We start from the raw sequence: 27,185 nt of genomic DNA, 5'->3' as shown, positions 1-27,185 counted from the left end.
TCAGAGCTCTTAAGTCCTTCCCAGCTGTCACATTCCAAAGACTCTAGAATGAATTCCCAGTTCTACCAGAACCGTTAACAAGTAGAGAAACTGCTTTCAACTTGAGCATCTGTCGCTTCCCCATTTTCTCTAGCATGGCAAATGGGCAGGAAATACTGGACGGAAAGCTGTGGAAAAGTTCTAGTTTGGAAAATCAGCTCGTCCATGATGCAATTTTTTTGAACCGCGAACGGACTCTGGATTGGGCGCCTAGGACGGTGAGTCACAGGGTGCCTCGGCCCGGGTCCAACTCTGGACACCAACTCGACTCAACCCAAGGACAGACCAGGGTCCCCGACCCCGCCACCCTCACGCGCCTGCGCCCTGCCGCCGCCCTGCCGCCTCCAGCCTGACATCCGGGGCTCGGGAGGGGGCGTGTCCCGGGAAAAGGGGCGGGAGCAGCGGAAAGGAAGGATGTCGTGGGAGGCTGAAGGAACAGGGAGAGAGGCGGGGCGTGGCGGGGGCGGAGCAGGGGGCGTGGCGGACGCGCGCGCTGTCACGTGACGCGCGTGGCGACGTGTCGGCCATCTTGTGTTGTTGAGGCTGAGGACTGACGGGTTCTGAGAGACTCCCTGTCCCGGACCGCAGGTAACCAGCCGCTCCGTCTCGCTCCCCCGCCTGGCCCGGCTCCGCGCCCCCGCTCCGCCGCCCCCGCCGGGCCGCCAAGGCCTGCCGCCCGCGCTCGCGTCCCCCTCGCCCTGGGCGGCCCCGGCCCCGCCGCATGGGCACCCACAGGCCGCCCCGGCTGCGGCCGCGGCCGGGCGGGCGTCAGGAGAGGGGACAGGTCAGGTGCGGGGCCGGAGGGAGCCTCCTCCCCGGCGGGGGCCACGCCGGGCCCGGGCGCGTATCGGCCGCGGCGCCCGGGCGCCCCCTTCTCCCGGGCCGTGGGCATCGCGGGGGTGCCGGGGAAGCGAGGAGGGTGGCGGGTGGGCAGTGTCAGGCCGGCTTGCTCGGGGCCGGAGGGCTCGCCATCGGCTACCTGCTTCTCGGGGCCGCCCGCCCGCTCGCCCAGCCTCGGGGTGCCCGGGGAACAGCTGCTGCGGCCAGACAGCTGCTCCCGCCGGCCCTCCTCCCCACACCTGGCCCCTGGGAGGTTCGCCCTGGCCTTCCTCACCGAGCATCTGCCCTGGGCAGCCTCCTTCCACGGCCAGAGGACTGGGTCTGGACCAGGCCCGAGGCGAGGTGGGGCCACGATCGGGACCTGGGACCGAGGTCGGGCAAAGTAGAGCCCGTGGCAGCTGTGGGAGCCGAATGTTCCCATCAGGTTGGAATAAATGGGCATTGGCCTTAAGTGTCAGCACTTTCCCACGAAGCACTCTGAAGATTTCAGTTTTGTGGCCGAACCAGTAAATCAGGCGACCAGGGACGGGGGTGTGCAAGAAGCAGGTTGTCTGACCGTGTTTGGGAAGCAATAACGTTGCTTTGCATTTATATACCACTTTTTTCTTTCTTTCTTTCTTTTTTTTAATACTTCCTTTCCCTGAAAGTCAAAGCACTTAAGCACACCTACTCTCTCTGTAAGAAAGGTAAGTATTGCAACTTAACTGGCAAGAAATTGAGGAAGGGGCCAGGACCTGTGCACGGCTTCTTAGCCAGTGTTATAGGCAGTTTTGATTCCCAGTGTTGTGTGCAGGGCAGATAATCTTTACTTACGTAGTCTTTCTCTTTTAGAATTTAATGACTTGCGACATTAGAAATTTTTTTTGTGTCATCCTTTCTGTATATTCACCTTCGTTTTTCTAATATGTGCAGCTCTGGCCTTACGGAGTTTGTCCATTTTGATCAGAGCACAAATGCGTTCTCTCATTCATTGTTTTTGTGTGTTTTACTAGTTAGTGTAGCAGCTTTGAGAGTGCTCCACCTGGAATCCGTGTGTTCTTTTCTGTTACATCAGATGTTGACATCAGTAGAGGACACTAGAAAAAAAAATTTAGAAGTGGCATGTTTCCGGAAAAACGTCACGCAATCCTTTCTTTGACATTTAACACCAAGGAATACACTGGTCATGGTGGTGATTCACTAGAAAAGAAAGAGCATCACACCTTGTCTGTAGTTGACAAGCATTTTAGAATTTTGACACTAAGGAGAGAGAAGGGACCATGTGCTTTCATTCACTTATTCATTCATTCATGCATTCATTTATTTGACAGATATTGAGACCCTACTACACTGTTGTGTGCTTGGAGCAAAACAGACCAAGAATTTCCTGTCTCCTTGGAGCTCATTTCTAGACAGATAAATAAAATCTTAGGTAAAATATATAGTGTAGTGGTAAGTGATGTGGAAAAAACTGAGACAGGGAAATAGGATAATAGGAAGTTGGGGGAGGGTTAATTTTCAGGCCCAGGAAGGTCTCATGGAAAATCGAACATTTGAGGAAAGGCCTGACACAGGTGAAAGCTGTTCCTGTGCTCTATGGAGGAGGCATGTTCCAGGCTCCAGAAGTGAGGGCTAAGATGCTGAGGCACAGACTGAAGTGGGAGCAGATCTGGTGTGGCTGGGAAAAGTGTGGAGGCTAGCCTAGCCGGAGAGCCACAAGTCAGAGGGAGGCTAGTAGGAATTGTGTACCTAGCTCCTTGGTACTAGGAGATGAGAGGGGTTAGCCAGTGTCCTGGAATCTTTTCCTACATTTCTTGAGACTCTTAGAAAGGGAAATCATATTCTGGAAATTTGGGCCAGTATGGCCAACCCACTTCCCTCCCCATGACACCCCCAGCCTGATTTGGAAAAATTCAGGAGCTCATATAAATATGATGCTCATATTTCAAGAAGTTGTCGTGAAATATCCTTCTCAAAAGTAAGTTTTTAAATGAGATTGATGATAAACTGCCTAAAAGGATTTTTCAAAAAGAATTGCTTTGTAAGAAGGGGATCTTTGGAATACTTCAGAATATTTGAAAATGTAGGGAAATGAATTTCCTTTGAAGTTTAGACATAGATCATTAAGGAATAGAACCTGAAAGGAAGGTGGAATCAGTGTATTAACTCACGTTGTACTTAATATCGTTAGTGCAGAATTCCTCTTAATTATCTCTCTGCTGTCCAGCCTAATTTTAAATTGCTCAGGGACTATTCCACTCATTTGTTGGTATATCTTTTATAGCATTTTGCATGTGTAGAGCTTTCTGTGCTGCATTTTTTATTCCTACACTTTTACCTTTCGGACTAGTTCTCCAATTAATTTGCTACTTAATAAGCTGTTTTCTTTGGAAAGAAAATTTCTCTGATTTCTTTCCAGCTTACCTCCATATTCTTATTACTGAGCTTTCATACATATCCTCTTTCATTTTAATTCAGTTGAGGAATTTAATATTTTGATTTTGAAATGCTTTTGCTGGTGAGTTGCATGTATGAGAAATAAATTGTCATAGGTTTGCCTGAAAATCATGAGAAGATAGGAAATAGAACTTGAGGGTGTGAGTGGAGCTCCTTGGCTAAATGGTGACATAGTGATGAGGTAGTGTTTTTAACGAATAGCCTTGTTCTCTCTTGTTCCTTTGTTGAATTTTCAAAATGACGTTTCCAAATTATAATGTCTTTGATGTCATATCAGCTCATTTGTTCTCATGACTCTGCATTTTAATACTCCATATGTCTATTGTCTTTTTGTTGACCTTCACACTGGAAGATGACACTATTGATAGTGATTGCAATCTGGGAGAACCTTTCGGGATGAAAAGATGATTACTGTCCCTCTTATGCTTGTCCTTTTAAAAGATCTCTGATTTGTGCCATTTTCAAAGACTGACTTCATTTGCAGTTCTCCATTAGCCCTTGCTGACTAAATTTTCAGTACTTTCTGTTTTATTCTATTTCTTATAGATTATAGTGGGACCAGTCTCATTAGGTTGAATCTACAGCCTTTGTTGGTGTTAATCCAGGTATCTTAGAGGCAAGTTAAATGTCCATTTTCCTTCAACAGTTTGAATTGCCTTAATAGTATTTGTTTGTCTTTGTAAAATTCTGAACACAAGCTATTATTTCCCCCTTGCCCTCCGCTAGAATTTTGTGGTGATAAAGTCCTGAGATTTCCATTCATTTTTAATGCCCTGAAGAATTGTGTATCTTTAAAGATAGAAGTAGATTTTTACTCCACAGGCAACTTCCTTATCGTTAGAATCCTAATATTTCTTGACATTATCATTTTTTCATTTTTTAATGCTCTCAGATGACTGAGAAATATACTAGATTAATTATACAGGAATGCAAAATGATACCTTTGTTGAATTGTTCATAATTTTGTGTGAGGTTGAGGGAGAAGAGGGGAAAAGTTTGAGAAACAAGAGTATTCTCTTAAGTGGCCAAAATTAATTTTTTAAACATGTTTTCTAAGTATTACATACTTCCCTACTTCAAATGATAAGGAACACAATTTTATATTTTCTTGTTAACTACAGAGTTTCATTGAACTTGGACTTAAGTACTTATAATAGGAGGTACCCTAGAGATTGTTCTCTTGAGTTAGACCCAGAGAAGAGTTTGTTATCTAGTTCTCCCCTCTTTTTTTCTGCCTGCGCTTATAAAAAGTAGGGTGTAGTGGGGAGAGTTGGATGATCTTTTGGACATTATAACATGGCTCTTTTTTTGCAAAATTAAATCAAAGGTGGAAGTGACTTTCTTGAGTTGCTTTCTTGCTATTAATAAAATTGTCAACTTTAATTTTTTTTTTTTTTTTTGAGGAGGATTAGCCCTGAGCTAACTGCTGCCAGTCCTCCTTTTTTCACGGAGGAAGACTGGCCCTGAGCTAACATCCGTGCCCATCTTCCTCTACTTTATATATGGGCCGCCTACCACAGCATGGCTTGCCAAGCGGTGCCGTGTCCGCACCTGGGATCCGAACTGGTGAACCCCAGGCCGCCGAGAAGCGGAACATGTGCACTTAACGGCTGTGCCACCAGGCCGGCTCCTCAACTTTAATTTTTAATTATCGTTTTTTGACTCTGTAGTGGCAGCATTCAAAACATCATTTGATTTTAGCTAAGAAACCACTTGAAACTATTGTGTTCGGTCCACACCCTGTCTGTTGAAATATCATTTTGTGGATTTTTAAGCTACTGTCTCAACAGAGCATTAAAAGAAGTTTGTTATTTTGCAACTGAAAGCTCACCTGGAGCTTTGCTCCTTGGACATTTTGGCAGTGGTCATTCTTCTTGGGGCTCATTGATTATTTGCATAGGATACATATTGTATTGCTCTGTTGCCAGCTGTTGTTTTTCTCAGATAGTTAAAAAAAGTTAATGCCAAATCTCTATGTGCGTTTGAATGAAAACCCCAAATAATCGCTTTCCTGAAACCCTATAGTGGTGCTCATTTGTTAGCTTCATCAGAATCACTTAGAACTTTTGTTAAAAATGTGTAATTTTCAGTTCCCCTCAATAGCTGCTGAGAGAGACCCTCTAGATGTTAGGACAGGGAATCTAGTCTACAAGCATACCAAGTGATTCTAATATTTCAACCAGGTTTGGGATCCATTTCCTGTAAAACATATTCATGATAAAAAATTATGTTTTTAAAGTTTCCTAAGAGAATGCTGGGTATTTACTTTAATACTTTTATTATTTGCAGTGTTAAAAGGACCTGAACATCGTCTACTCAAACCTCCTGCTGTGAACCGGCAGTACTTTTGAACAGGTGAGTGTTGAAGGGAAGCACAAAGCTGAGGGCTTATGCAAACATGATTTTTGCTTTTAAGGTTTTGGTTATTTTTGTCCTATTATTTCTCCTGAGGTTATAGGCAGTGAATAGAACAACTTCTGTGATACTGCTCAGATACTTTATGTATGATAAGAATAATCCTACCCTTTCTGCACTGATCCTTGTGTAAATTTGGGTCGTAAACTGTCGTAATGATTTTTGATGGCATGAAACAGGAATGCTTTAGGTGCAGGGGTAAGGAGGTATCTTAAAGAGCCCAAGAGAAGTTGGCTTCATGAAGGACATGAATCAGAAACTGGGAAGCATTCAGGAGCCAAGGTAGTCCAGAGGCATTTTTCTCCCTACTGGCTGGTCGGTGTCCTCGTGTCTCTTTTTGTCCTGATTTAGTTGTCTTTCCACAGTCTGGCTTTTTCTGCTTTAACAAACACATGGAAGAATATTGCCACTGCAATTTTCCTGGAGCCATACATGAACTCAAGCTGTAGTGCTACTAGCCAGTTGGTTCCTACTTCAGTGTCCACATTTCAAATTCCTGGGAGGGAAAATTTGATTGGTTGAACTTGATCTAGTCCTCCATCATTGGTCCAATTAGTATGACCATGGGGTTGAAGTCTAGAAGTGCAAACAAAGTTAGCTGAAAGGTTCCACTCCTAAGGATGGGGGCAAGTCTCAGAGAAGGTGGAGTGTTGGCTATTCTAGGCAGAATCCCACAGAAGCTTCTAGATGTTTTTCCTTTTCCTAGAAAAGCTTTGTGTATATAGCTCGGCAGTTTCAGTTTATGTGTCCTGAAGAGTTAAAATATGTGCATATCTTTTGGTGAATGAGGCCAGGAGATCTCACCTATCATACTTGTTGGAACTTCCTAGTGCAGTGTTTTAGCAAAAGTTCTTGATTTGGGGAGTTCAGGGGAGTATCTGGGATAAAGGTTTAGCAAATGAACATACGCAAATGAGAGGCTTAGTTTGTGGAAAAATTCATTGGTTATTTTTCATTGATTGCTTTTATAAATTTTAATTTCTGGGTACTTTTTACAGTATTAAGCAACCCTTGAATATTAGGAAGCTATAGAGAATTTGAAATGTGTGACTTCTGTATGTGAACGTATACTCACATTATTTGAGTGGTAGCAGGGGCTTTCAAAAGGATCAGTGAGACAGTGTTCTAGAATTATTAGGTAATATTGAAGCAAACTTTTGTTTTTTCCACGGAGCATTTTAAAGTCCTGTTTACAGTCCCGTGTCACGTAACAGGGATACATATGTTGGGAGAAGTGCATTGTTAGGTGATTTTGTCGTACGAATGTCATAAAGTGTACTTATACAAACCTACATGGTAGAGCCTACTTCACACCTTGGCTCTTTAGTGCTGATCTGACAGGGCCACAGTCGTGTATGCAGTCCGTCCGTGACCGAAGCATCGTTACATGGCGCATGACTGTATTTATTTTTTTTGTTGCTTGTAGTTACTTGATGACATCTAATTGCTTAAGTAATTTTTTATTACTTAAGTCTTATGTTAGTATATTAGTATCTTGAGATTTTGGGTGCAAAGCCTAGGGATTACTAAGAAAAGTGATCTATTATAGAGTGATGTAGCGAATGACAGGCCACAGGTGTGACTTCCTATGATACTTTTTTTTCAGCCAAACTTTCTTTAGCACTTTGCAGTTGAATTCATTTTTAAATTAGAAGAGTCCTTTTCCATATCATATGTTTTCTTTAATCTGGATGTTGAGGTAAGGCTTATTCAGGGCTTTGTGAGGTTTAAAAAGATTTCCACATAATCAATGTAAAACTTCCACAGCCTCTGGGGATCCCTCTCTGGGAAACATTGGCTTGTGGTGAGATTATCAAATGACATGATGATGTTTATGGCATTGTAATTTTTCCTGGAATAGTTTACTGGTTGCTAATTTTGTTCTCCTTTTACATAAGGGGGGGAAAAGGGGAGACATTTACATATTGTTCAGAAGCAGTGGGAAGAATGATAGTAACAGTAATAGCTTTTTTTCTTATAGTGCTATTGTGGTCAATGTGTTGTTTGGGAACAAAGCTCCTTTTATTCAAGTTCTTCTGGGCCTGGAGGAAGTCTTGGGAGCTCTGGTCTCTTCAGTAGTGGTCCTTTGGTTGCTAAGACTGACAAGGAATTGGCAGAGGTACTGTCTTGATACTTTCTAATGGGTAAATCGTGGCTCATGCTGTGAACAGATGGCCACATCCCCGGGCTCTCCTAGTTAGCCCCTTGGGAATCGAGGTGTTGTTGCCCAAATCATGGCCAGTTGAGTAACTGGATGTGAAGCCATCCTGCAAGATCAGTGGGCCAGAGAGCCTTAATTCATATGTGTACTCTTTTTTAGTGTACTACTTCCACCAATGTTAATGAAGTTTCTGATAGAGTGTATATGTACTCTTCACTAACCAGAGGGCTTACTGTATTGCCCAATTGAGTGATGCAAAGGGTTAAAGGTGGAGGATAGTGGAATGGAGTGGGAGACTGGGAAAAGGAGAAAAAGTGACTCCACAAAATGAATTCCTATGAAAATTGCAAGGAAATGGAAAAAAAAGGTAGCCAGGCAGTGTTGAGCAGTATATCAGTATGTAGTGAAAAGCTTGTGGTGTTTTAAGCGGAGAAATGTGGGTTTAATTTTCTGTCACTTATTATCTGTAACTTAAATGAGTTGACCTCTTGGAGCCTTGTTTTCCTTACCTGTAAAGTGTATCCCATGGTGGTTGTGGGAAGTAAAAATCTAAGATGCCCAGTATAATGCCTGGCACATAGTAAATAGGCCCTCAATGAGTCGTAGCTTTTATGATGATGATTATTTTGTAAATAGTTAAATTTTGATTGTAAAATTTCATCTTTATAATTTGAATAGAGATGTCAGTGGGTTCTGTTCCTGAGTCTTTTGTCTTTTTGTTTTCATTCCAACTTATATCTGAATACTGCTTTGTGCCAAGTATTGCGCTAGCTCTAGTGCTGAGCAAAATGCACTAGGTCCTGTCTTCATGGGGCTTACAGCCAGTGGCAGAGGCAATTAAAACATCACGTAAGGAAATTTCAAAATGTGAAGTCTCTGTGTCCTTGGAAAAGATAGGATTTTAAAAGGCAAGATAACATTTTTTTTTAAAGATTTTAGTTTTCCTTTTTCTCCCCAATACCCCCTAGTACATAGTTGCGTGTTTTTAGTTGTGGGTCCTTCTAGTTACGGCATGTGGGATGCTGCCTCAGCATGGCCTTATGAGTGGTGCTATGTCCGCGCCCGGGATCCGAACTGGTAAAACCCTGGGCTGCTGAAGCGAAGCGTGTGCACTTAACCACTCAGCCATGGGGCTGGCCCCCTAAAACACTAGATACTTTTTGAGCGTCCCATTTTGTATCTTGGTGTTCTTGTCAGTGATAGTTTGTGCCCCTTGATATGCTTTCCAGGGTATGTATGTATGTTCTGAGTTAATTTATGTATTTCTTTTGTCGTTTTTCCCTCTGAGATATATGTTCTCAACTTTTTGATCTTAGGGCTCCTTTACCCTCTTTAAAGTTAGAGAACTTCAAAAAGCTTTTATTTTTAGTTATAGCTATCTATATTGAGAAATTTAAAATGATTTATTAATTTACTTAAGAATAATCTCATTAACATGTTAACATAAACATTTTTAATGAAAAATACTCATTTTTCTAAAACACTTGGTGACAGGAGTGGCATTGTTTTACCTTTTTGCAAATTGCTTTTATGTCTTGCTTTGTAGAAGGCAGCTGGATTCTCATATCTGCTTCTGCGTTCAATCCATTGCTGTTTATTACTTTGGTTGAAGTACGTGAAGGAAACTCATCCTCACAAAGATATTATGTAGTTAGAAAAGGAAAGAATGTTTTAAGAGCTTTTCAGATCATTGCAGATATTCTTCAATATTACAGTAAAATTCGACAAATAGTTTTTAAAGGTTAGTTGCAATGTGAAATCTGAATTATATCAATGCATTTTTCTGTACTCATTAAAATCCATTGGTCTGTCTTGAACTTTGAATGGATATTTTATGTTATATAGTATCAAAAAATCCCATTTATTAATATCAACACCATCAGAAAAGCCTTTAAGTACTGGGAAAGTCGAAGTACTGGAAAGTTCACCAAGCTCATGATGGTGAATAGAAGTTTTCCAAAATTCTAATTTTTGCTCGAAAGCTCAAATACTATAATTGGCAACAAGTACTGTCAATTGTTTTCCTTGAAATGACTGTCACTTTGTTCATTTTTGAAAAAAATCTGTGAAATACCTGGGTCTGGATAACCATATTTATGTGTCAGCTGTTCTTTCAAGTCAAAGTGATGGTCCCTGAAAGGAAACAGCTAGTTGAGCTTGCAACTCAAAACAGCGAAATAAGTGCCTTTCTTTGAGACTTTGGTATGCACCAGAAGTGCTTTATGCACACTTACCATTTCATCATGTAGAACATTAAAAACGTGTGTATGCAGGGATCAAGATTAATAAAATTAATAGTTTTAACTGCTTTGTCAAGGGCATTCTTAAGTAAAACTGACTTTTTTCCCCTCTTGTGAGGCTATGGCATGTGGCAGTGAAGGATAGAATGACTGCTAGTACAGTTTGGTGCCATTAACTTGAATGATGCTAAGGTGCCAGCAGTTTCACCCATCACTACTTTGCTGGATCAGTGCAGTGCCAACACAGTGAAAAATGCAAATAATATCTTAGTATTATTATAAAAATAGTTTTGATATCCTGGATACCTTGAAAGAGTTTCAGAAGATAGTACTTTGAGAATTGCTACTCTGGGAAGTGAAGTGGTTTTTCAGTGTTACATTTATATATATGTTAACATTGATTTTTTTTTTTAAATAAAGTAATTTGAAGTAGAAACTGGCATAAACATATCATTGAGGGTTTTTAGATTTCAGAGAGGGCTTTTAGTACTGAGTAGATAGCGATTTGTTCCTAAGTTGCGATTAGTTATAGTCTTCTGTAATAGTCCTATAAAAAGTCTTCTGCACCAGTACTGTCCAATAAAACTTTCTGCTGTGATGGAAATGTTCTATAAATCTTCTCTGTCAAATACTGGGAAGATTTTTTTTTTGAGGAAGACTGGCCCTGAGCTAACATCTGTGCCCATCTTCCTCTAGTTTCTATGTGGGATGCTGCTACAGCATGGCTTGACAAGCGGTGCTAGGTCTGCACGTGGGATCTGAACTGGTGAACCCCAGGCCACCAAACTGGTGTGTGCGAACTTAACTGGTATGTCACTGGGCTGGCCCCGTACTGTCAAATACTGTAGCCACTACCTGCATATGGCTGTTGAGCACTTGAAATGTGGTTAGAGTGACTGAGGAACTGCATTTTTTTAAATGTAAGAAAAACTTCACTTTTTATTACGACTCAAATTCTCTTATTTTTATAGTAGGCTTTATTGTTAAGAAGAGTTTTAGATTTGCAGAGAAATTGAGAAGATAGTATGTACAGAAAGCTCCCATGTATGCTATACCAGTTTCGCTTACTATTAACATCTTATATTGCTGTGGTATATTTGTTAAAACCAATGAGCCAATATTGGTACATTGTTATTAACTAAAGTCCATAGTGCATTCACATTTCCTTAGTTTTACCTAGCTTTTCTTTCCTGGTGCAGGATCCCATCCGGGATCCCACATTGCATTTAGTCAGGTATCCATAGGCTCCTCTTGGCTGTGACAGTTTCTCAGACTTCCCTGTTTTTAACAGTCTTGACAGTTTTGAGGACTACACTTAAGTATTTTGTAGAATGCCTTCCTATTGGAATTTGGTGTTTTTCTCATGATTTAGTTTGGGGTTATGGGTTTTGGAGAGGAAGACCACAGAGGTAAAGTGCTGTTTTCATTACATCATATCAAGAGCACGTACTGTAACATGATTCATCACTGTTAATGTTGACCTGGATACTTGGTTGACTGATACCTTGTCATGTTTGTCCACTGTAAAGTGCTGTCCCTCTGCCCCCTTGAGCAACTGAATTTTAAATTTTAGTTAATTTTAACTGATTTAACTTGAGATAGCCACATGTGGCTAATGGGTACTTTATAATATAGACAGCGCAGTTCTAGCCCATGCTCCTCAGTTTTAAATTTTATCCAAAACTATTTTTAACATCTATTTTAACAGATTTAAAGAAAGGTGATTTAACATAAAAGAAATATAAAACGCTAGTTTTGGGATTCATTGCTTTTTAGTAAGCTTAGTCTTTTTAAAAATAAACTTTTTTGAGTTATAATTTATATACCATAAAATGCCTTCATTTTAAGTGCACTCATACGAAGTGTACATTTTGATGAGTTGTGACAAATGTATATACTTGTAACCATTAGCACTATTAAGATGTGTAACATTTTCCTCAGTCCCAGAAGTTTCCTCCTGCTTTTTGTTCCAGTCATTTCCCCTCCCCCCCAACTGATTTCTCTTCTGTGACTATAGATTAATTTTGCCTCTTCTGGAATTTTATATAAATGGAATCATTTAGTATTTATTCTTTTTGGGTTTGGCTTCTTTTGCTTAGCATAATGTCTGTGACTCATTCATCTTGCTACATGTATCAGTAATTCATTTTTTTATTGCTGAGAATATTCCAAGGTATGACTATTATGGTGTTTGTCCACTAAAGTTTTTAATTGTGCTTTTTTTCTAACTAATTTATTTATGGTTTATTTTAACCTTTTTAAATTGAGGTATAAAATATAGTAAATATGTGCACATATCTGAAGTGTGTAGTTGGAAAATCTTACATATGTATATACTTCTGTAATTACCACCTAGATCAAGATGGTGGACATTTCCAGCACCCCAAAAGGTTCCCTTTTCTCTCTCCCATTCAGTCCCTACTTGCCATGGTGAGCAATTTTCTGACTCTGTCACCATTATTTTACCTATTGTACATCCTGTAAAAGGAATCATACAGTATATATTCTTTGGTGGCTGGCTGCTTTTGCTGAACATGACGTCTCTGAGATTCACACAGTATTGGTTCTTTTCCTTTTTATTGCTGAGTAGTATTTCATTGTATGAATGTACTGCAATTTTTTTAAAGTTTATTTTGAAATAATTTCAAACTTACAGAAAAGTTGCAAAAAATTACTAAGAATTTTTGTATTGCCATTGACCCGTTTAGTCACTGGTTTTTAACATTTTCTCGCATTTGCTTTATCATTCATTTTCTGTCTGTTTTTTGTTTTTCCATACATGCATGTATGTATGTATATAATTTTTATATAATCAGTAAAAATTTCAGAATCTTGAAAGTTAAAATTGATAATATTATCTAATTCATGGTTCTATTCAGATTATTCTAATTGTCTCTTCAGTGTCTCTTATAGCATATTTTTTGTTGGTTCAGGATGGAATTAAGAATCGTACTTGCACTTAGTTTTTCTCTCCCTCTAGTCTCCCATAATCTGGGATGGTTCCTCAGCCTTTGTCTTTTATGACATTCATATTTTTGAAGAGTACAGTCGATTGATTTTATGTCTGTCAATTTGGGTTTATCTGATTTTTTTTCAGGATTAATTTCAGTTTATGCATTATTGTCAGGAATATAAGTAATGCTATGTCTTTCTCAGTGCATCACATCAGGAGGCATGTGGTGTCAGTTTGTCTTGTTATTAATATTGTTTTCTAACTTGGGAACAGCCAGATGCAACACCGTGCATAGGGCAAGGTATTGTGGGAAGGGGTGTGGAGCTTCAGGGCTCTCTCTGATGTGACACCCTTTCCACATCTTTGTGTGTTCACCAGCCTGGAAGCTGCGTTATAATTTGTTTATTCATTCAGCTCTTTTTTTTTTGCTGAGGAATATTCACCCTGAGCTAACATCTGTTGCCAATTCTCCTCCTTTTGCTTGAGGAAGATTTGCCCTGAGCTAACATCCATGCTAGTCTTCCTCTGTTTTGCATATGGGTTGCCACTACAGCATGGCTGACGAGTGGTGTAGGTCCACACCCAGGATCTGAACCCGCAAACCTGGGCCGCCAAAGCAGAGTGCACTGAACCTAACCACTACACCACCGGGCCAGCCCCTATTCATTCACCTCTTGATGGTCGTTTGCATTGATGAACATAACAACCAAATGTCAGTTTTTGGTAATGTGAATAAAGCTACTATGAATATCATATACTTGTCTTTTGGTAGAGGTTTCCCCTTGAGTGTGTGTTTAGCAGTAGATTATGGGATGATGAGGTAGTTGTATATTTAGATTTGATAGATACTGCCAAACTGTTTTCTGAAGTGGTTGAACTAATTTACGTTAATGGAGTTATTAATCTTGTGTTATCTTAATCCAGATCTGGCTAAAGTAAAAATAGTAGCTGGCTGGTGGGCCAGAACTATTTATTTGGTATATGTGATGAATGCTAGGGAAATAGCTCTCTTTTCTGCTTTTGAGAGAATGGAGGTAAGGAAGTGTAAGGGCAGATTCAGATTCCTTGGTGTTCATTCTCTGTTAGTCTTGTTGGCTGCCTGTGCATAGGGCTGGCTTAGCTCCATCCTAGATTTGCCATAGTCTTTTTCTGGGTAAGTTTTACATACCCAGGAAATGGAGATTTGTAGTAGCAGATAATTTTTATAAGAAAGATTCAGAGGGTTTTCCAAGGAGTATATCTTTTGAATTGTTAGTGGAATAGTAGTAGCTAATCAATTTGAGACTTCTCTTCGGAGGCAGTGTCAGGAAATACTCTCCGAGTTGAACTGTCACCCACTGTGCAGGATTCTGATTCAGCTTTTCCTTGCTGTGTTCGTCCAGACAGGACTTACTATATACACCTGCAGCTCCTTTGTGTTGATAGTGAGTGTGTGTGCCCAGAAGTCGTCTGGCTCCTCAGTACTGTGCCAGGTTGTGAGAAAATGGTAGACTTAAGATCTGAGAGGCCATGGTTTGCCTTTTCTTTTTTTTTTTTTTTTAAAGATTTTATTTTTTTCCTTTTTCTCCCCAAAGCCCCCTGGTACATAGTTGTATATTCTTCGTTGTGGGTCCTTCTAGTTGTGGCATGTGGGACGCTGCCTCAGCGTGGTTTGATGAGCAGTGCCATGTCCGCGCCCAGGATTCGAACCAACGAAACACTGGACCGCCTGCAGCGGAGCGCGAACTTAACCACTCGACCACGGGGCCAGCCCCAAGGTTTCCCTTTTCTGTGTTGCAAACCCAACAATAAGAAGGAGCTAGGGGGCCAGCCCTGTGGCCGAGTGCTTAAGTTCACGCGATCCGTTTCAGTGGCCCAGGGTTTCGCTAGTTTGGGTCCTGGGCGCGGACATGGCACTGCTCATGAAGCCGTGCTGAGGCAGTGTCCCACATAGCACAACCAGAGACACTCACAACTAGAATACACAACTGTGTACCGGGGGGATTTGGGGAGAAGAAGAAGAGAAAGAAGGCAAAAAAAGATTGGCAACAGATGTTAGCACAGGTGCCAATCTTTAAAAAAAATTTAAAAAAAAGCTAGATTGATTTCTTCTCTCTTCTTCCTTGAGCATGCACTCACATACACAGTGATAGATGAGGTCCCAAAGAGGAGCTGAGGAAGCCAGGAAAACTGGAAAAATATATAGAGAAAAAGAAAAATAATTATACTGGTAATCGGAGATAAAATAATTGCTAGTGAGGGCTAAATTAGCTCAGAGTTTTTAAGAAGTTGACAGAAAGGCCAGACTATATCACATTCATTGTCAAATACAGGATGCAGTTTATTGAAGAAGCCCAACCTCCTTGTATTAATTGCAGAAGGAATATATTACTCGAATTCACTTATAAGGCATATGAATAATGGATAAAGTGTGAAATAGTGGTTATGTAGAAATATTCTCTCAGCTGTTTTAAAGTCAACTCTCTGTAAGATTTGAGGATAGACCTTTGTCACAGGTCCTTATCCTTAGAATTGGAGTAGCCAGAGGAGGAAAAGGGCAGAGGAGAGAGGTGAGAGCCTTCTCATCTGCACCGTCACAGTTGCTTTCAGCACGAGAAAGATCAACTAATAGGGCAGTCTCAGAACTAACAGAATATTTTGCGGATATTTTCTCAGAAGCACCTTATGCCAGTATGTCCACTTTATGTCCTTTTCTGACTCCTTCCTCAAAGGTTTGAGTGCTTCTATATTTCAGAGATGCTAAGACTAGGCTAGTTTTCTGAGAATAATTCCACTTTGCCACGTGTTATCATCATCTGTCTCCATGTGGTTATTCATCCTTTTTGGAGCCTCATCTTCATATCACTCTTAGTTTCTTCTCCCCTTGACCTGGTCTCTGATGGTTTCATTCCTTTGCAAGACCTTTCTACTGATGTGTCTGAAATGTCGTTTTTGTATTAAACCTCTCCACGTGTTAAACTGTTGATGTTTTCCAGTGTTGTTGAGGTAATTGAAGCCTGTCTTGCCCTGATAGTTTTACCTTCCCTTTAGCTCTCCAGTGTTCCCAATACGTTTTCCTGCACAGTGGTAGGTGCATTAGCAGGTGGAATCAGGATCTTCATCCTTTTCCATTCACGTGCTGGTTTTTATCGTCTCTATGTAATTATTAACACCCCTTTCACACAAACGTTTTCTGGTTTAGATGATAGATGATGTATAGTCACCCTCGCCATTATTCCTCCATCTTTATGCAGAATCTCTTTTCCTCTGAAGTTCACACTGTCTGACAATAGAACTTTCTGTTCCCCTCATTATCAGGTCAGATCTTGTGGTCTCATCCTTTGATTCATTGTCTTCTCTCCCCTCTGCCATTATCCTGAGGTGACTTCAGAGTCCATGTGATGACCCATCCAATCATCCCAGGCTCTGGTTCCTTGACTTGCCTCCATCTCTAATTCTTCTAGTACTTTCATTTTTATTCCTACTACACCTACGTTTTGGTGTTACTAACATCTCAAATTTGTAAACTCTCTTCTGTTTTTACTTTCTTCCCCATTGTGCCTAAATCACACTTTTGCCAGCACCCTCCACTTTACCCTCTTATCCTTCCGTTCACTGAGCTGACAAAACCCTAACCCTGGTTCGGTCCTGTTGTCAGCCCTCTCTGCCCTGTACCCAGGCTGCTGTGTTGGAGAAAGGAGCCCACAATCATGCAGATAGGTGCCGTCTCCATCTTGACTGGGCCTTCAGAACTACTGTAGTTAGCTGCAATGTGGTATCCTGGATTAGATCCTGGAACAGAGCAAGGACATTGTGTGAAAAACTGGTGTAATCTGAATAAACTCTGGAGTTTAGTTAATGGTGATGTACCAATGTTGGTTTCTTGGTTTTGACAAATGTACTGTGGTAATGTAAGTTGTTTACTTTAGGGGAAACTGAGGAAACTGTCTGTAATATCTTTGTAACTTTCTGTGAATCTGTAATTATTCCTAAATAAAGTTTATTTTAAAAAACAACAACATGAGGCCAGCCCAGTGATGTAGTGGTTAAGTTTGCAAGCTCTGCTTCAGAGGCCCAGGGTTTGTGGGCCTCAAGCAAAAAGAGGAGGATTGGCAACAGATGTTAGCTCAGGGCCAATTTTCCTCACTAAAAAAAAAAAAAAGCAAAAACCCGAAACACACCACCATTGTAGGTCACAGCAGCTAGCCATTTCTTCTTTCTTCTCAAACCTTTCTCTGTTATCTTCTCTGTGATATGCCTGCTTATCTGAGGAAACTGAGGCCATCAAATGTGAATTCTCTTATCCCCGCAAAAGAAAACAACTCACAAAAATAACCTTGGAGGCATTCTAAGTCATTTGGATCTACTTTCCTCTTGCCACAAGTGGATAGGAGTAAAGGGTCTTTTTCCTTTTGTTCTCTGAAACCCCTCTGTCCTGCCTTCTCAGAGACTTTCACTTCCATCATATTTGAATTAAATTGTTTCTTCACATTTTGATTCTACTAGTACTTTTCCATTAGGATATTTTCATCTAAAATAAAAATGGAACTTTTCTTTCCACTCTATTTCATTTTTCTTCACCTTTTCACAGCTGAGATTTTAGAAAGCGTTGACTGCATTTGTAATCATACCTTTCTCACCTCCCACCCACTCCTCATCCCACTGAAATCTGGCTTTGTCCCCCACCACACTTCTGTAATTGACTCTACAGGTCACCAATGACTTCATTGTGGAAGCCAGTGAAGACTTTCCTGACTTTTTCTTTTTTGACCTCAATATTTGAAACTTTTGAATTTTTCCACTTAACAAAAATCATGTCAATACTATCTTTGTTGTATAAACAAATTAGAAACTTACTAGGAGAAGAATTACCTGTAATTCCACCATTCAGGAGTAAATATTAACATATTTACTTGGGGCATATCTATATATACCCACTAAGAATGTATTTTAAAATGTGTTGAGTGTAATTATATTCTCTGTATTTTAAACCTGCTTTTAACACTTACTATATTGTTGACATCTTTTCATGTCAGTGCATATAGTTATTATAACATCCCTCTTCTCTACTAGTATTTTAGATTTGGTTTTCATGGTATCTGCTGGATTTCTATCATGCCTCCTTTCTGTTTAGCTCTTGCTAATTCATTCTCCTCCTGATAGCCTGAATGATCTTTCTACAGTGCAGATTTCATTTCAGATACTTTCTTGCCCAAATCTTTTCATAGCTTTCCATTGCCCTTTGGGTATAAAATACAAAGACTTCTGTGATATGGCCACTGCTTTACCAGTCTTCACTGTAGTTTTTAAAAATGGATAATCTCCCCAAACAGCCTAGCTTTGTCCTTTCACACTCCCTCCACCTTCCTCTCTCTCCCCTTATTCTTACAGACTTTGCCTCATTCTTAGTAGTTTCAGTTTTTAGAGTCCACATTGTATGGGTTGACCTTGGGCAAACTGTGAAACTTCCCTGAGCCTCATTTCCTCATTTACAAAGTGCAGCTGAAGTATCTGTCTCAAATTAAGAGCCTCCATGTGAAGCACTTTGAACTCTTCATAAGCACGTAGTAAGCTCACAGTAAATGCTAGCAGGTATTATGAGTTAACAGATCTTAAGTGTTACTTCCTCTCTTTTTAGGGTCACCTCCCCAGGATTCCCCTCAGAGTTTACTTTGAATAGTTCGGTATAGTCCTTATCACATTGTAATTATTAGTGCCTTTTTTAATCAATTACTTTTTTATTAAATTGACACTTTGAGGTCAGGGATTGTCACTGTATTCCTTGTCCCTATTCAGGTAATCTGGTTAGGAATTATCAGAAAGTGTTACCAGAATCCATCAGATTTTTTTTTATTGGATCACAGAAAATATTTTATGGAATTTTTAGAAAATATTTTATAGAAAACCTAACCTTGTAGTCATTTATTTGTGTCTATGAAGTAAGTGTGTTACTCTGTAGAAACACTTGGGTTTAGTTTTGAAAGTTGAGAGGCTAGCAGAGCTCAGGACTGGGATCCTGTGTCCCTTTGGGCAGCCACTAGTAATAACGGCTTTCAACTTTTTGCAATTTTGAGTTTAAAAAATAAGTCAGATGGGAGTGGACTCCCGCCCCCCAATAAATGCCCCTTGTTGAAAATTTGGAAAAGAGCAAAATATAAAAGAAAGAAAGAGGTCCCGTATCCTTTTGATTTGTGATCTTGCAAATAAGAATTCCATCTTTAGCAGCATTTAAATTTGATAAAATTTCACTACAACAAGTCAGTTGGGCTGTTCATTTGTATTTGTTCTATTATTAGTACTGTCAACGGAATTTTACTGTTTAAAATTGATTTAAAGATCCATGTGAGAAGATGTTCAAAAGTGCAAGAGGATGACACAATGAAAAATAGCTCTTGCCCACTTTCTACCCCCGGGCACCCTCCCTGGAAGCGTATCATAGGTTTCTTGTGTATTCCACAAATGTTCTATGCTTTTAAGAACATATAAACGTATGTGTTTTTCAAAAAAATTTCTCTGTATGTAATCTAAAATATTTTCAAGTTAAAAAATGATCTATTATGTTAGTCTTCTGTTTAGGAATTTCCTAATTGTAAAATAGATAAGTCAGTTCTGGTTTAATTGTCTTCAGATGTCTTGCATATAGTAAGGGTTGCATCTGACTTTTAACGTTGATTATGCACCCCCCACGGTTCGGACCCCTGCAGTCCCACCCCTGTAGCTTGTTCTTGTAGGTGGCAGTGGACATGAACTGCTGGCACTTCTTGGGCTCTGTTAGGCTGTTCCCTTGCTTCTGGGACTTCATTCCATGCTACGTCTCTTGCTTCCTCGGTGAGCCCTCCCTGGCCCTCATCTGCAGCCTCATGCTGTACTGTTGAAGATTGTTTCCCTCTTGTGAGCTCTAGAGTTTCTTGAGTGCAGTGCCTTTATATCCCCAGGGCTTAGCAGGGACTGACACTTAGTAGGCTTTTGATAGATGTTTTTTGACTTGAATACTGATACGATTTTACAATCCTTTCTTGTTTTAGCTTCTATGAAATTTTCTTCTTTAAGTTATACCAGCCCTTTCAAAGGAATGGTAGCCATTGGACTTTGCTTTCAGACTCAGGGAAAATGAATGGCACCTGTTATTTTTGGAAACTGATTTGTTCACATGTGGTTTAGAACTCTTGTTGCTTGAGCAGACTTTTGGGATGCGAAATTGGTCTTGATCAATAGTTTTTTTTTCTTTTTTAAACCTTTAGCATATTCTTGTAATCTGAGTCTGAACTTCACTTAACATGTATTTGAATGCTTGCTGTGTGTAACCACTGTCATCATTCTGAATGAGTTTACAAAAGTTCAGTATGGACCTCTTGTCTTTTTTTTTTTTTTAGGATTTTGTTTTTCCTTTTTCTCCCAAAGCCCCCTGGTACATAGTTGTGTATTTTTAGTTGGAGGTCTTTCTAGTTGTGGCATGTGGAATGCCGCCTCAGCATGGCTTGATGAGCAGTGCCATGTCCACACCCAGGGTTCGAACTGGCAAAACCCTGGGCTGCCAAAGCAGAGCGCATGAACTTAACCACTCGGCCACGGGGCCAGCCACCCCTTTTCTTTTAAAAGCTTAAAATCTAGGTGGTTGTCAGGATCTATTTAGGTGAAAAGTTAAAAATAGCAATGTGAAACTTCTTAGATGTACAATGTGTATTCTACTGAAATTACTGATGAACTTCACATTAAATCAAGAGAGCATGTTTATTATACATTGTTTTAGATCAACAACTGTGTCTTTGGAAATCTGTGCAATGGGAGTAGAAACAACGTAGAAGGTTGTTTATTGCAGGATTGTTTATAGTGGCAAAAAACTGAAAGTCATCCATTTCTATGGAACATTGTACAGCTTTTAAAAACACCGAGTTTATTCTTCATATATTTAGTAGATGTTTGTCCATGCAAATACAATAAGAAAGAAAGGCACATTTCGGAATAAAATATATGATTCTAGTTTTGTAAAAGCAAATAACTAATGCCCCCTCCCCACCACTTATGTGCGAATATATGTTTGTCAGAATGGGAAGAGAGGCATGCAGGCATACACACTAGGCTAGTAACGTTTGTGCCTTGGGGGTTGGGAATGGATGGGAGGGGAGAGTGATTGCTTGCTTACTGGAGGTAGTATGAGTTCTCTTTTAGAAAGAGTGAATGTGGAGAAAGCTAGAGTCAGTGCATTTGAATTCAGGTGAAAGGTTGGGGTTAGAGATAGGTAACCACATGGTCTTTCTCTTTCTTCATGTATCCTCCTGCACAATGTTTGCTGAGGCTTTGTTCTTGTAGCTTGAGCTTGTCCCTTCTTGATTTCTGTTTTGGGGGTAGTTTCAGTCAGTTTTTGGTTGCAACTCTGTAGATTCATTTCCAAATCTCTGTCTTCCCATTCTGACTCTACACTGGAGTTCAAAAGACCATATTACCGTCTGTTGGGTGTCTTCTCAGGCACCTGGAATTCATTTTGTCCAAAACCATAAGTGTCCTTCCTCCCAAATTTGTTTCTTTTTCTATTTTCTCCTTCCTTTCAAGCTTTATAAACAGATTCAAAAAGCACCCCACCCCCAGTATTGAATCCTATAGATTCCATCCCAATACTGCATCCTCTGTTTAGATTTTCCTTTCCAGAGGGAGCAGCATTTTTTTTCTACTTAGGGAAATATTTTATCAAGTAGGTATTTTAATGGATCCTTGGTTTGATACAGGCCATTCTAAGGGAGGGAGGGCAGGCCTTCTCAGGAAAAGGAATGGCATGAGCAGAACCACAGAAGGAGAATGCAGTGAAGAGTAGAAAGTTCTCATTTGGCTTGGAGTTTGGAGGTGAAACAGTAGGAGATTGAGTTGAGGAGCTACGGGTTGTCAGATTGATAGGAACCGAAAATGCTAGGAGTTTTGATCATACAAAGTATTGACTATTTTAAAGAGGGGTAGGCATGACCAGAGTGATACTTTATGAAGATTGATCTTGTTGGATGTGAGTAGTTAGAGGCTGAGTCAGGGAAGCAAATTAGAAATTTTATTGTGATAATGCAGACATGAGTTAACAAAAGTTTGACTATAGTGAAAGGAGAATGCAGGAGGAATTTTGAAAGAGGAATTGACCAAATATGAGACAAAATTAGTAGATACGAGAGAGAGAGAAGAGGATGGAGTTTCAGATGACTCTGGGCTTTTGAGCCTGGCTGACCATGAACTGTGAAAACAGTAGTACCTGGATCAGTTGTTGATGAGATAGATATCCACGAGGCGTGCCACATAGTTCATGAGAGAAAAAAATCAAATCTGTAATTCACAGCAGGGGTGAAAGTCTTTCCTTGGGAGGGGGGAGCAATTTAGAAATTTGTCGGAGAATTTTTCTTTGTTATTGTTGTGACAGCCCCACTCCCTGCATGCTTCCCTATGATTTAGCAGACATAGTTCTACCCAAAGTGTTAGTAGAGAACACCATTGTAGATTTAAAAAAAAGGTTCAAGACAATATCTAGACAGAGTTTAGATATTTTCCTCAGCATAGGAAAGTTAGGAGGAAAGTTAGAAAAGAAGAGAAACTTTTGGGGAATGGTGACTAAGTAGGAAGGAAATGAAGATAGGTAAAAGATAGCATAGTGCTGTTCATGGAGGAAAAAGGAGGGCATAGTTTGAAGAAACGGCAATCTACAGAGGCAGAAGAGCATGGTGGGAGCACGGCCTCCAGAGTCTGGTTCAAATCCTGACGTGCTGTAAGAATTCAGAGCTGTTTTCTAATGATCACAAGTCTCCTGGGAGTTTGAGTTGAAAACGTTTAGCTCTGTGGTGGTTAAATGGTGGCGAAACTTCGCTCATTTCAATACCTCACTGCATCGTTAGGACAATTGAGAAATAAGGCCCAGTTTCCATTCCAACTAATTTATAATTCAGAGGCATGATGTAAGACAATCCCTCCAGTACATGTAAATACATTAGAACTGAGCTCATTTAAATTGGTTTGGAAGGAGCAGTTTGGGGTGGGGAATTCAGAATTGGAGATTGCAGTATTTTAAGTGTTTAAATTAGATTTGTTCAACGATCATAACTCTTAGATTTCCTGCTTTAATTTGTAAAGGAGAACGAGCAGAGCACCATTTTGCGCGGTGTAGGTCTCTTTAGTTGGTAATTAAATCTCTTGGATTATTATTCTTAGGTTCTTAAGAGTTCTCCGGAAATCTTTGCATTAGGAAGTAATCTTATGGAAAACATGTTGTAAATGGTAGTTAGGTTCCCAGCTCAAGGCATTAAAAAAACTTAGGAGCTTTTGATGTTTGTACAGTATGGTAGTTTGGCACTACCTAAAGATAGGTAGGTGGAGTGATAAAGAGGACTGGAACAGGATCACCTTGCTGTTGTTCTTTACATGCTGCCCGAGTCCAGGGCTTTTCCTGTAATTCAGGACTGCTGCCTGCAGTTGGGCAGGTATGCACTACACAACTCTAGGGGCTCCACTTGCATCCTTTGTGGTAATGATGTCCCTGGAGTTTTGTGCTTCCACGACCTGTGTGGTCATATGTGATGGCCCTGTAGTAGTAATTGAAAGTGGAAACAAAATTAAATCTCTGAGTGATTTTAGTATTTTCACAAATATCAAATAAGTCAGTTTTTAATTGAAATTCGTGTGTTATAAATTCAGTCTGGTTCAGAGCTTGACTTGCTTTGTAAATTCAGAGCCGTTTTCCCAGGGTCTAAGTCCCATAAGAGTATAAAATGTTTGGTTAGATGGAATTTGAAATGGTAAAAACGCTCCTTCAAGATGTTTGTATTTCAACAAAATCTTACTGTTGATGTAGTCTCTACAGTTCTGTTTATTAGTCAGGTAGGTCCACATACTTTTTAAAAGTACACTGAATTGATTTATACTAAATGAGGCCACAGGGCTAATTTGTAAGCAGTATACCTGTCTTAATTTACAGTGGACGTCTTACCTGGGGTCTGATCATCACTACCTTGACGAGTCATTTCAGTTGGGATGTACCATAATTTAATTGAATCCAGCATGCCTCCATTGTGAGATTCTTCAGTTTATGTATTACTAAGAAATCATAGGGCGGGCGAAGTAAATTCTGTCACAGAGTTCTTTTAAACTGATTTAGCAATTAAGTCTGGTAGACTTTTGTTGTATGGTATGGGTTCTCATCAATTTAAAATTCAGTGATTTGGTGCTTGTGAAGATCTTCAGAGCAATCTAATCTGTTTAATTTTTCCCTCTTTAAATACTTCAGGGCTGCTGCATGTGGCCACGTGGCTTGTGCCATGTCAAGTCTCAGTAGCAAACCATAACAGGCTTCGTCTGGGTGTGTTTTTTTTCTTTCTCAGGTTCTGTGAAGCACTTGCAATCCTTTCTCCAATGAGGAGTTGGTGCACTAATATCCCATGGCCGTATTTCTTTCCTTTCTATTACACAATAACATTTCATCTCAATTTAGGATCATATTATAATCTTTTGAAGACGTTTTAAGCAGCAGGTAGAAATGGGTACTAGCGACAACACAGTTGAAAGGATGACTGAGCAGCTATGACCAAGTTTTACCCTTGTGCAGACAGTGACAACTGTGACACAACTCCCATCAGACCAGTAGCATTTGTAACTTGGTATTTTTAATGAAAATGCTTTCTAATTTCAGAGAGGTTAAAATGTGAAAGAACGTGTGTCTGATTTTTTTTTGCATCATCAGTTGCTTAAGAGATAGGGAGGGGGGCACTAAGTTGATCTCAGCTTGAGTCTGGTGTGCATGCTGCAGGGAATCAGGGTTAAGTTGAACATAGGAATCTCCCTGGAGCCCACATGGTTGATAGAGGGCTAGAAATATCTTCTAGGAGCGGGGCAGATAAATGATTATGGCTGTTAGCATACTTTCATTTTGCCTTTTCTGCATTTTAAACCAATTTCTGGTTTATTATTCTTAGACCTTTTAAATAAAATTAACAGGGTGATGTGATGTATCTTGGAGAGATTTGCAGTATATTTACACTACTTACAATATTCTTCATTTTCTAAGCTCTGATATCTTTTTTGGCTTTATTGAGACATTATTGACATATAACATTGTATAAGTTTAGGTGTGCAGTGTGTTGATTTGATACATTTCTATATTGCAATATAATTACCACCATAGCCTTACCTAACACCTCCATCCCGTCACATAATTACCATTTGTTTTTTGTGGCAAGAACATTTAAGATTTACTCTTCAGCAACTTTCAAGTGTATAATACAGTATTGCTAGCTATAATCTCCGTGCTGTACGTTAGCTCCCTAGATTTTGCTGATCTTATAACTGGAAGAGTTTATACCCTTTGACGAATATCTCCTCCTTTCTCCTGCTTTCTAACCACTGGTAACCATCACTTGACTCTCTGTTTCTCTGAATTTGGCTTTTTTAGATTCCACATGTAAGTAATGTCATACAGTATTTGTTTTTCCCTGTCTGACTTATCTCACTTTAAGCTCTGATATCTTGAAATTGCTTTTGAAGGGTCACTTATGAAACTCATTAGCTTATTATTTTAATTTGATGGTCCAAGATAATTTTTTAAAGAATCACTAGAACATAAAGTGCTAAGCAGAAAGTAGGGAAAATTGTAATGGAAGCTGTCAGATAGGTAAGGTGGAGATGTGTTATTTTAAGAATCTTTGATGTACGTCTTGGTGATGGGAGGCCATTTCAAGGGAGTAATTTAAATTAAAATATAAAGCTATTACCCTTCATTCACTCCCCATTGCTCTAAGGCTAAAGAAGAAAATCCTTAATTTGGTTCCTAGCTCCCTGCATGGTCAGCTCCCACCAGTCTCACCAGCTTCTTCTTGTACTATGCCTCCTTTCCCCCAATAAACATCAAAAGATGATGAATTAGAATGTGAGGGTGGCTTTATTCATTTCACTTTGCCTGCTGTATTGTCATAAACAGGGAGTCAGAACTCTCATTCTGTTGACTCTGGTTGAGAGGAACATAAGCAAAACATACTCTTGAGCTATTCTTTCTGGGCTAGAATTCTGCATTTAATCCTCACTAACTGTATGGAGATATTTTTCTCTTTAACAGATTTCTCCACAAATAAAAATCTATTGTAAAAATACGGAAAAGAATGGCAGCGGAAACGCAGACACTGAACTTTGGGCCTGAATGGTGAGTTTTCAGAATTTCATCCTGTTTGATACTGGATGACTAGTATGGGAGTAAGACATTTGTACAGGTGTTGGGTGGTTTATAAATGTGCATGTTTTTCAGACTTTGCTTTGTGTGCCTGTTTGAAAACAATGTAACTAGTCTAGGAGTAAATTATATTTGGTTGATCACTGCATTCTGTACTCTATGTAAAAAATTTTCTTGGTCTGATTTTGTAATGATAATGGAATTAAAACTCCCCACAGTCCCAACACCCTAGCAAATGATTTACTTTTATGGTTGCACCCTTGTATAGGTGCATATACAATTTTATATATGTAACATTTTTATGTGTGTATGTTTTCTGCTACAGTGTTGTTTTGTGAATGCTGTTCATAGACTTACTTGAAAAATAGTTTTTATTGAATTATTGTTTGAATTTTAGTTTATCGATGGGCTAGGCAGGTGGTCTAGAATTATACTGGCTATTAGCAGTGGCCCATCTGGGATTGGTGTAGCATAATAGCAATTAATTGACCTTTGAGTCTCTTACAGGTGTGTTTGGACCCCGAATATGGAATTCTCATGGAATTTTGAGATCCATCAAATTGTAGTGTGACTTCCCCCAACCCTTCTTCCTTTTTCCCCAAAGTTGGTGATTGAAGATCCTCTCATCAGAGGCATGAATAATGATAGTTGTTTTTTCCATTCAAACCTTGAACTGGAGGCAGTATATAAAGTAGATAAATTGGAATCGTGTCTTAAGCATTCTTGATTGTTTCAGATGGTGGTGGTTTGATAAGTGATGCAGACTCCCTGTAGTAACTTCTTATTTGAGAGCTCTTATTAACTTACCTTATGATATTTATTTATTTTATATGTGATTCCTAAATTTTCTTGGCCCTTATAGCTAGCATTTGGAGACTGAGGAGGAATCACTATTTGAAGTTCTGAGAACTGATGAACTCATCTTTTGAGAGTTTATTTTGG

General features: G+C 39.8%; 1 protein-coding gene across 12 annotated transcripts in view; it reads left to right on the top strand.

Annotated features, from left to right (window-relative positions):
* The first annotated feature begins 509 nt into the window (after positions 1–509).
* GIGYF2 (GRB10 interacting GYF protein 2) overlaps positions 510–27,185 on the top strand; it is a 126,825-nt gene continuing 100,149 nt past the window's right edge. For 2 of the 12 annotated variants that reach the window (XM_070489390.1, XM_070489383.1), the window contains exons 1-5: positions 510–627; positions 3,862–3,931; positions 5,605–5,670; positions 10,828–10,939; positions 26,133–26,216. In XM_070489390.1, coding sequence (XP_070345491.1) covers positions 26,176–26,216 — 41 coding nt within the window. In that variant the 5' untranslated portion in view covers positions 510–627; positions 3,862–3,931; positions 5,605–5,670; positions 10,828–10,939; positions 26,133–26,175. Of the gene's footprint in view, positions 628–1,526; positions 1,566–3,861; positions 3,932–5,604; positions 5,671–10,827; positions 10,940–26,132; positions 26,217–27,185 lie in introns of those variants that run through there. The other 10 variants (XM_070489388.1, XM_070489381.1, XM_070489391.1 and 7 more) reach the window with 8 other exon arrangements.

Source organism: Equus asinus, chromosome 19 (genome assembly GCF_041296235.1).
Source record: "Equus asinus isolate D_3611 breed Donkey chromosome 19, EquAss-T2T_v2, whole genome shotgun sequence".
In the NCBI taxonomy this organism is placed as follows: Eukaryota; Metazoa; Chordata; class Mammalia; order Perissodactyla; family Equidae; genus Equus; species Equus asinus.
The sequence above is the reverse complement of the archived record's forward strand: the minus strand, read 5'-3'. Positions and strand labels throughout refer to the sequence as shown.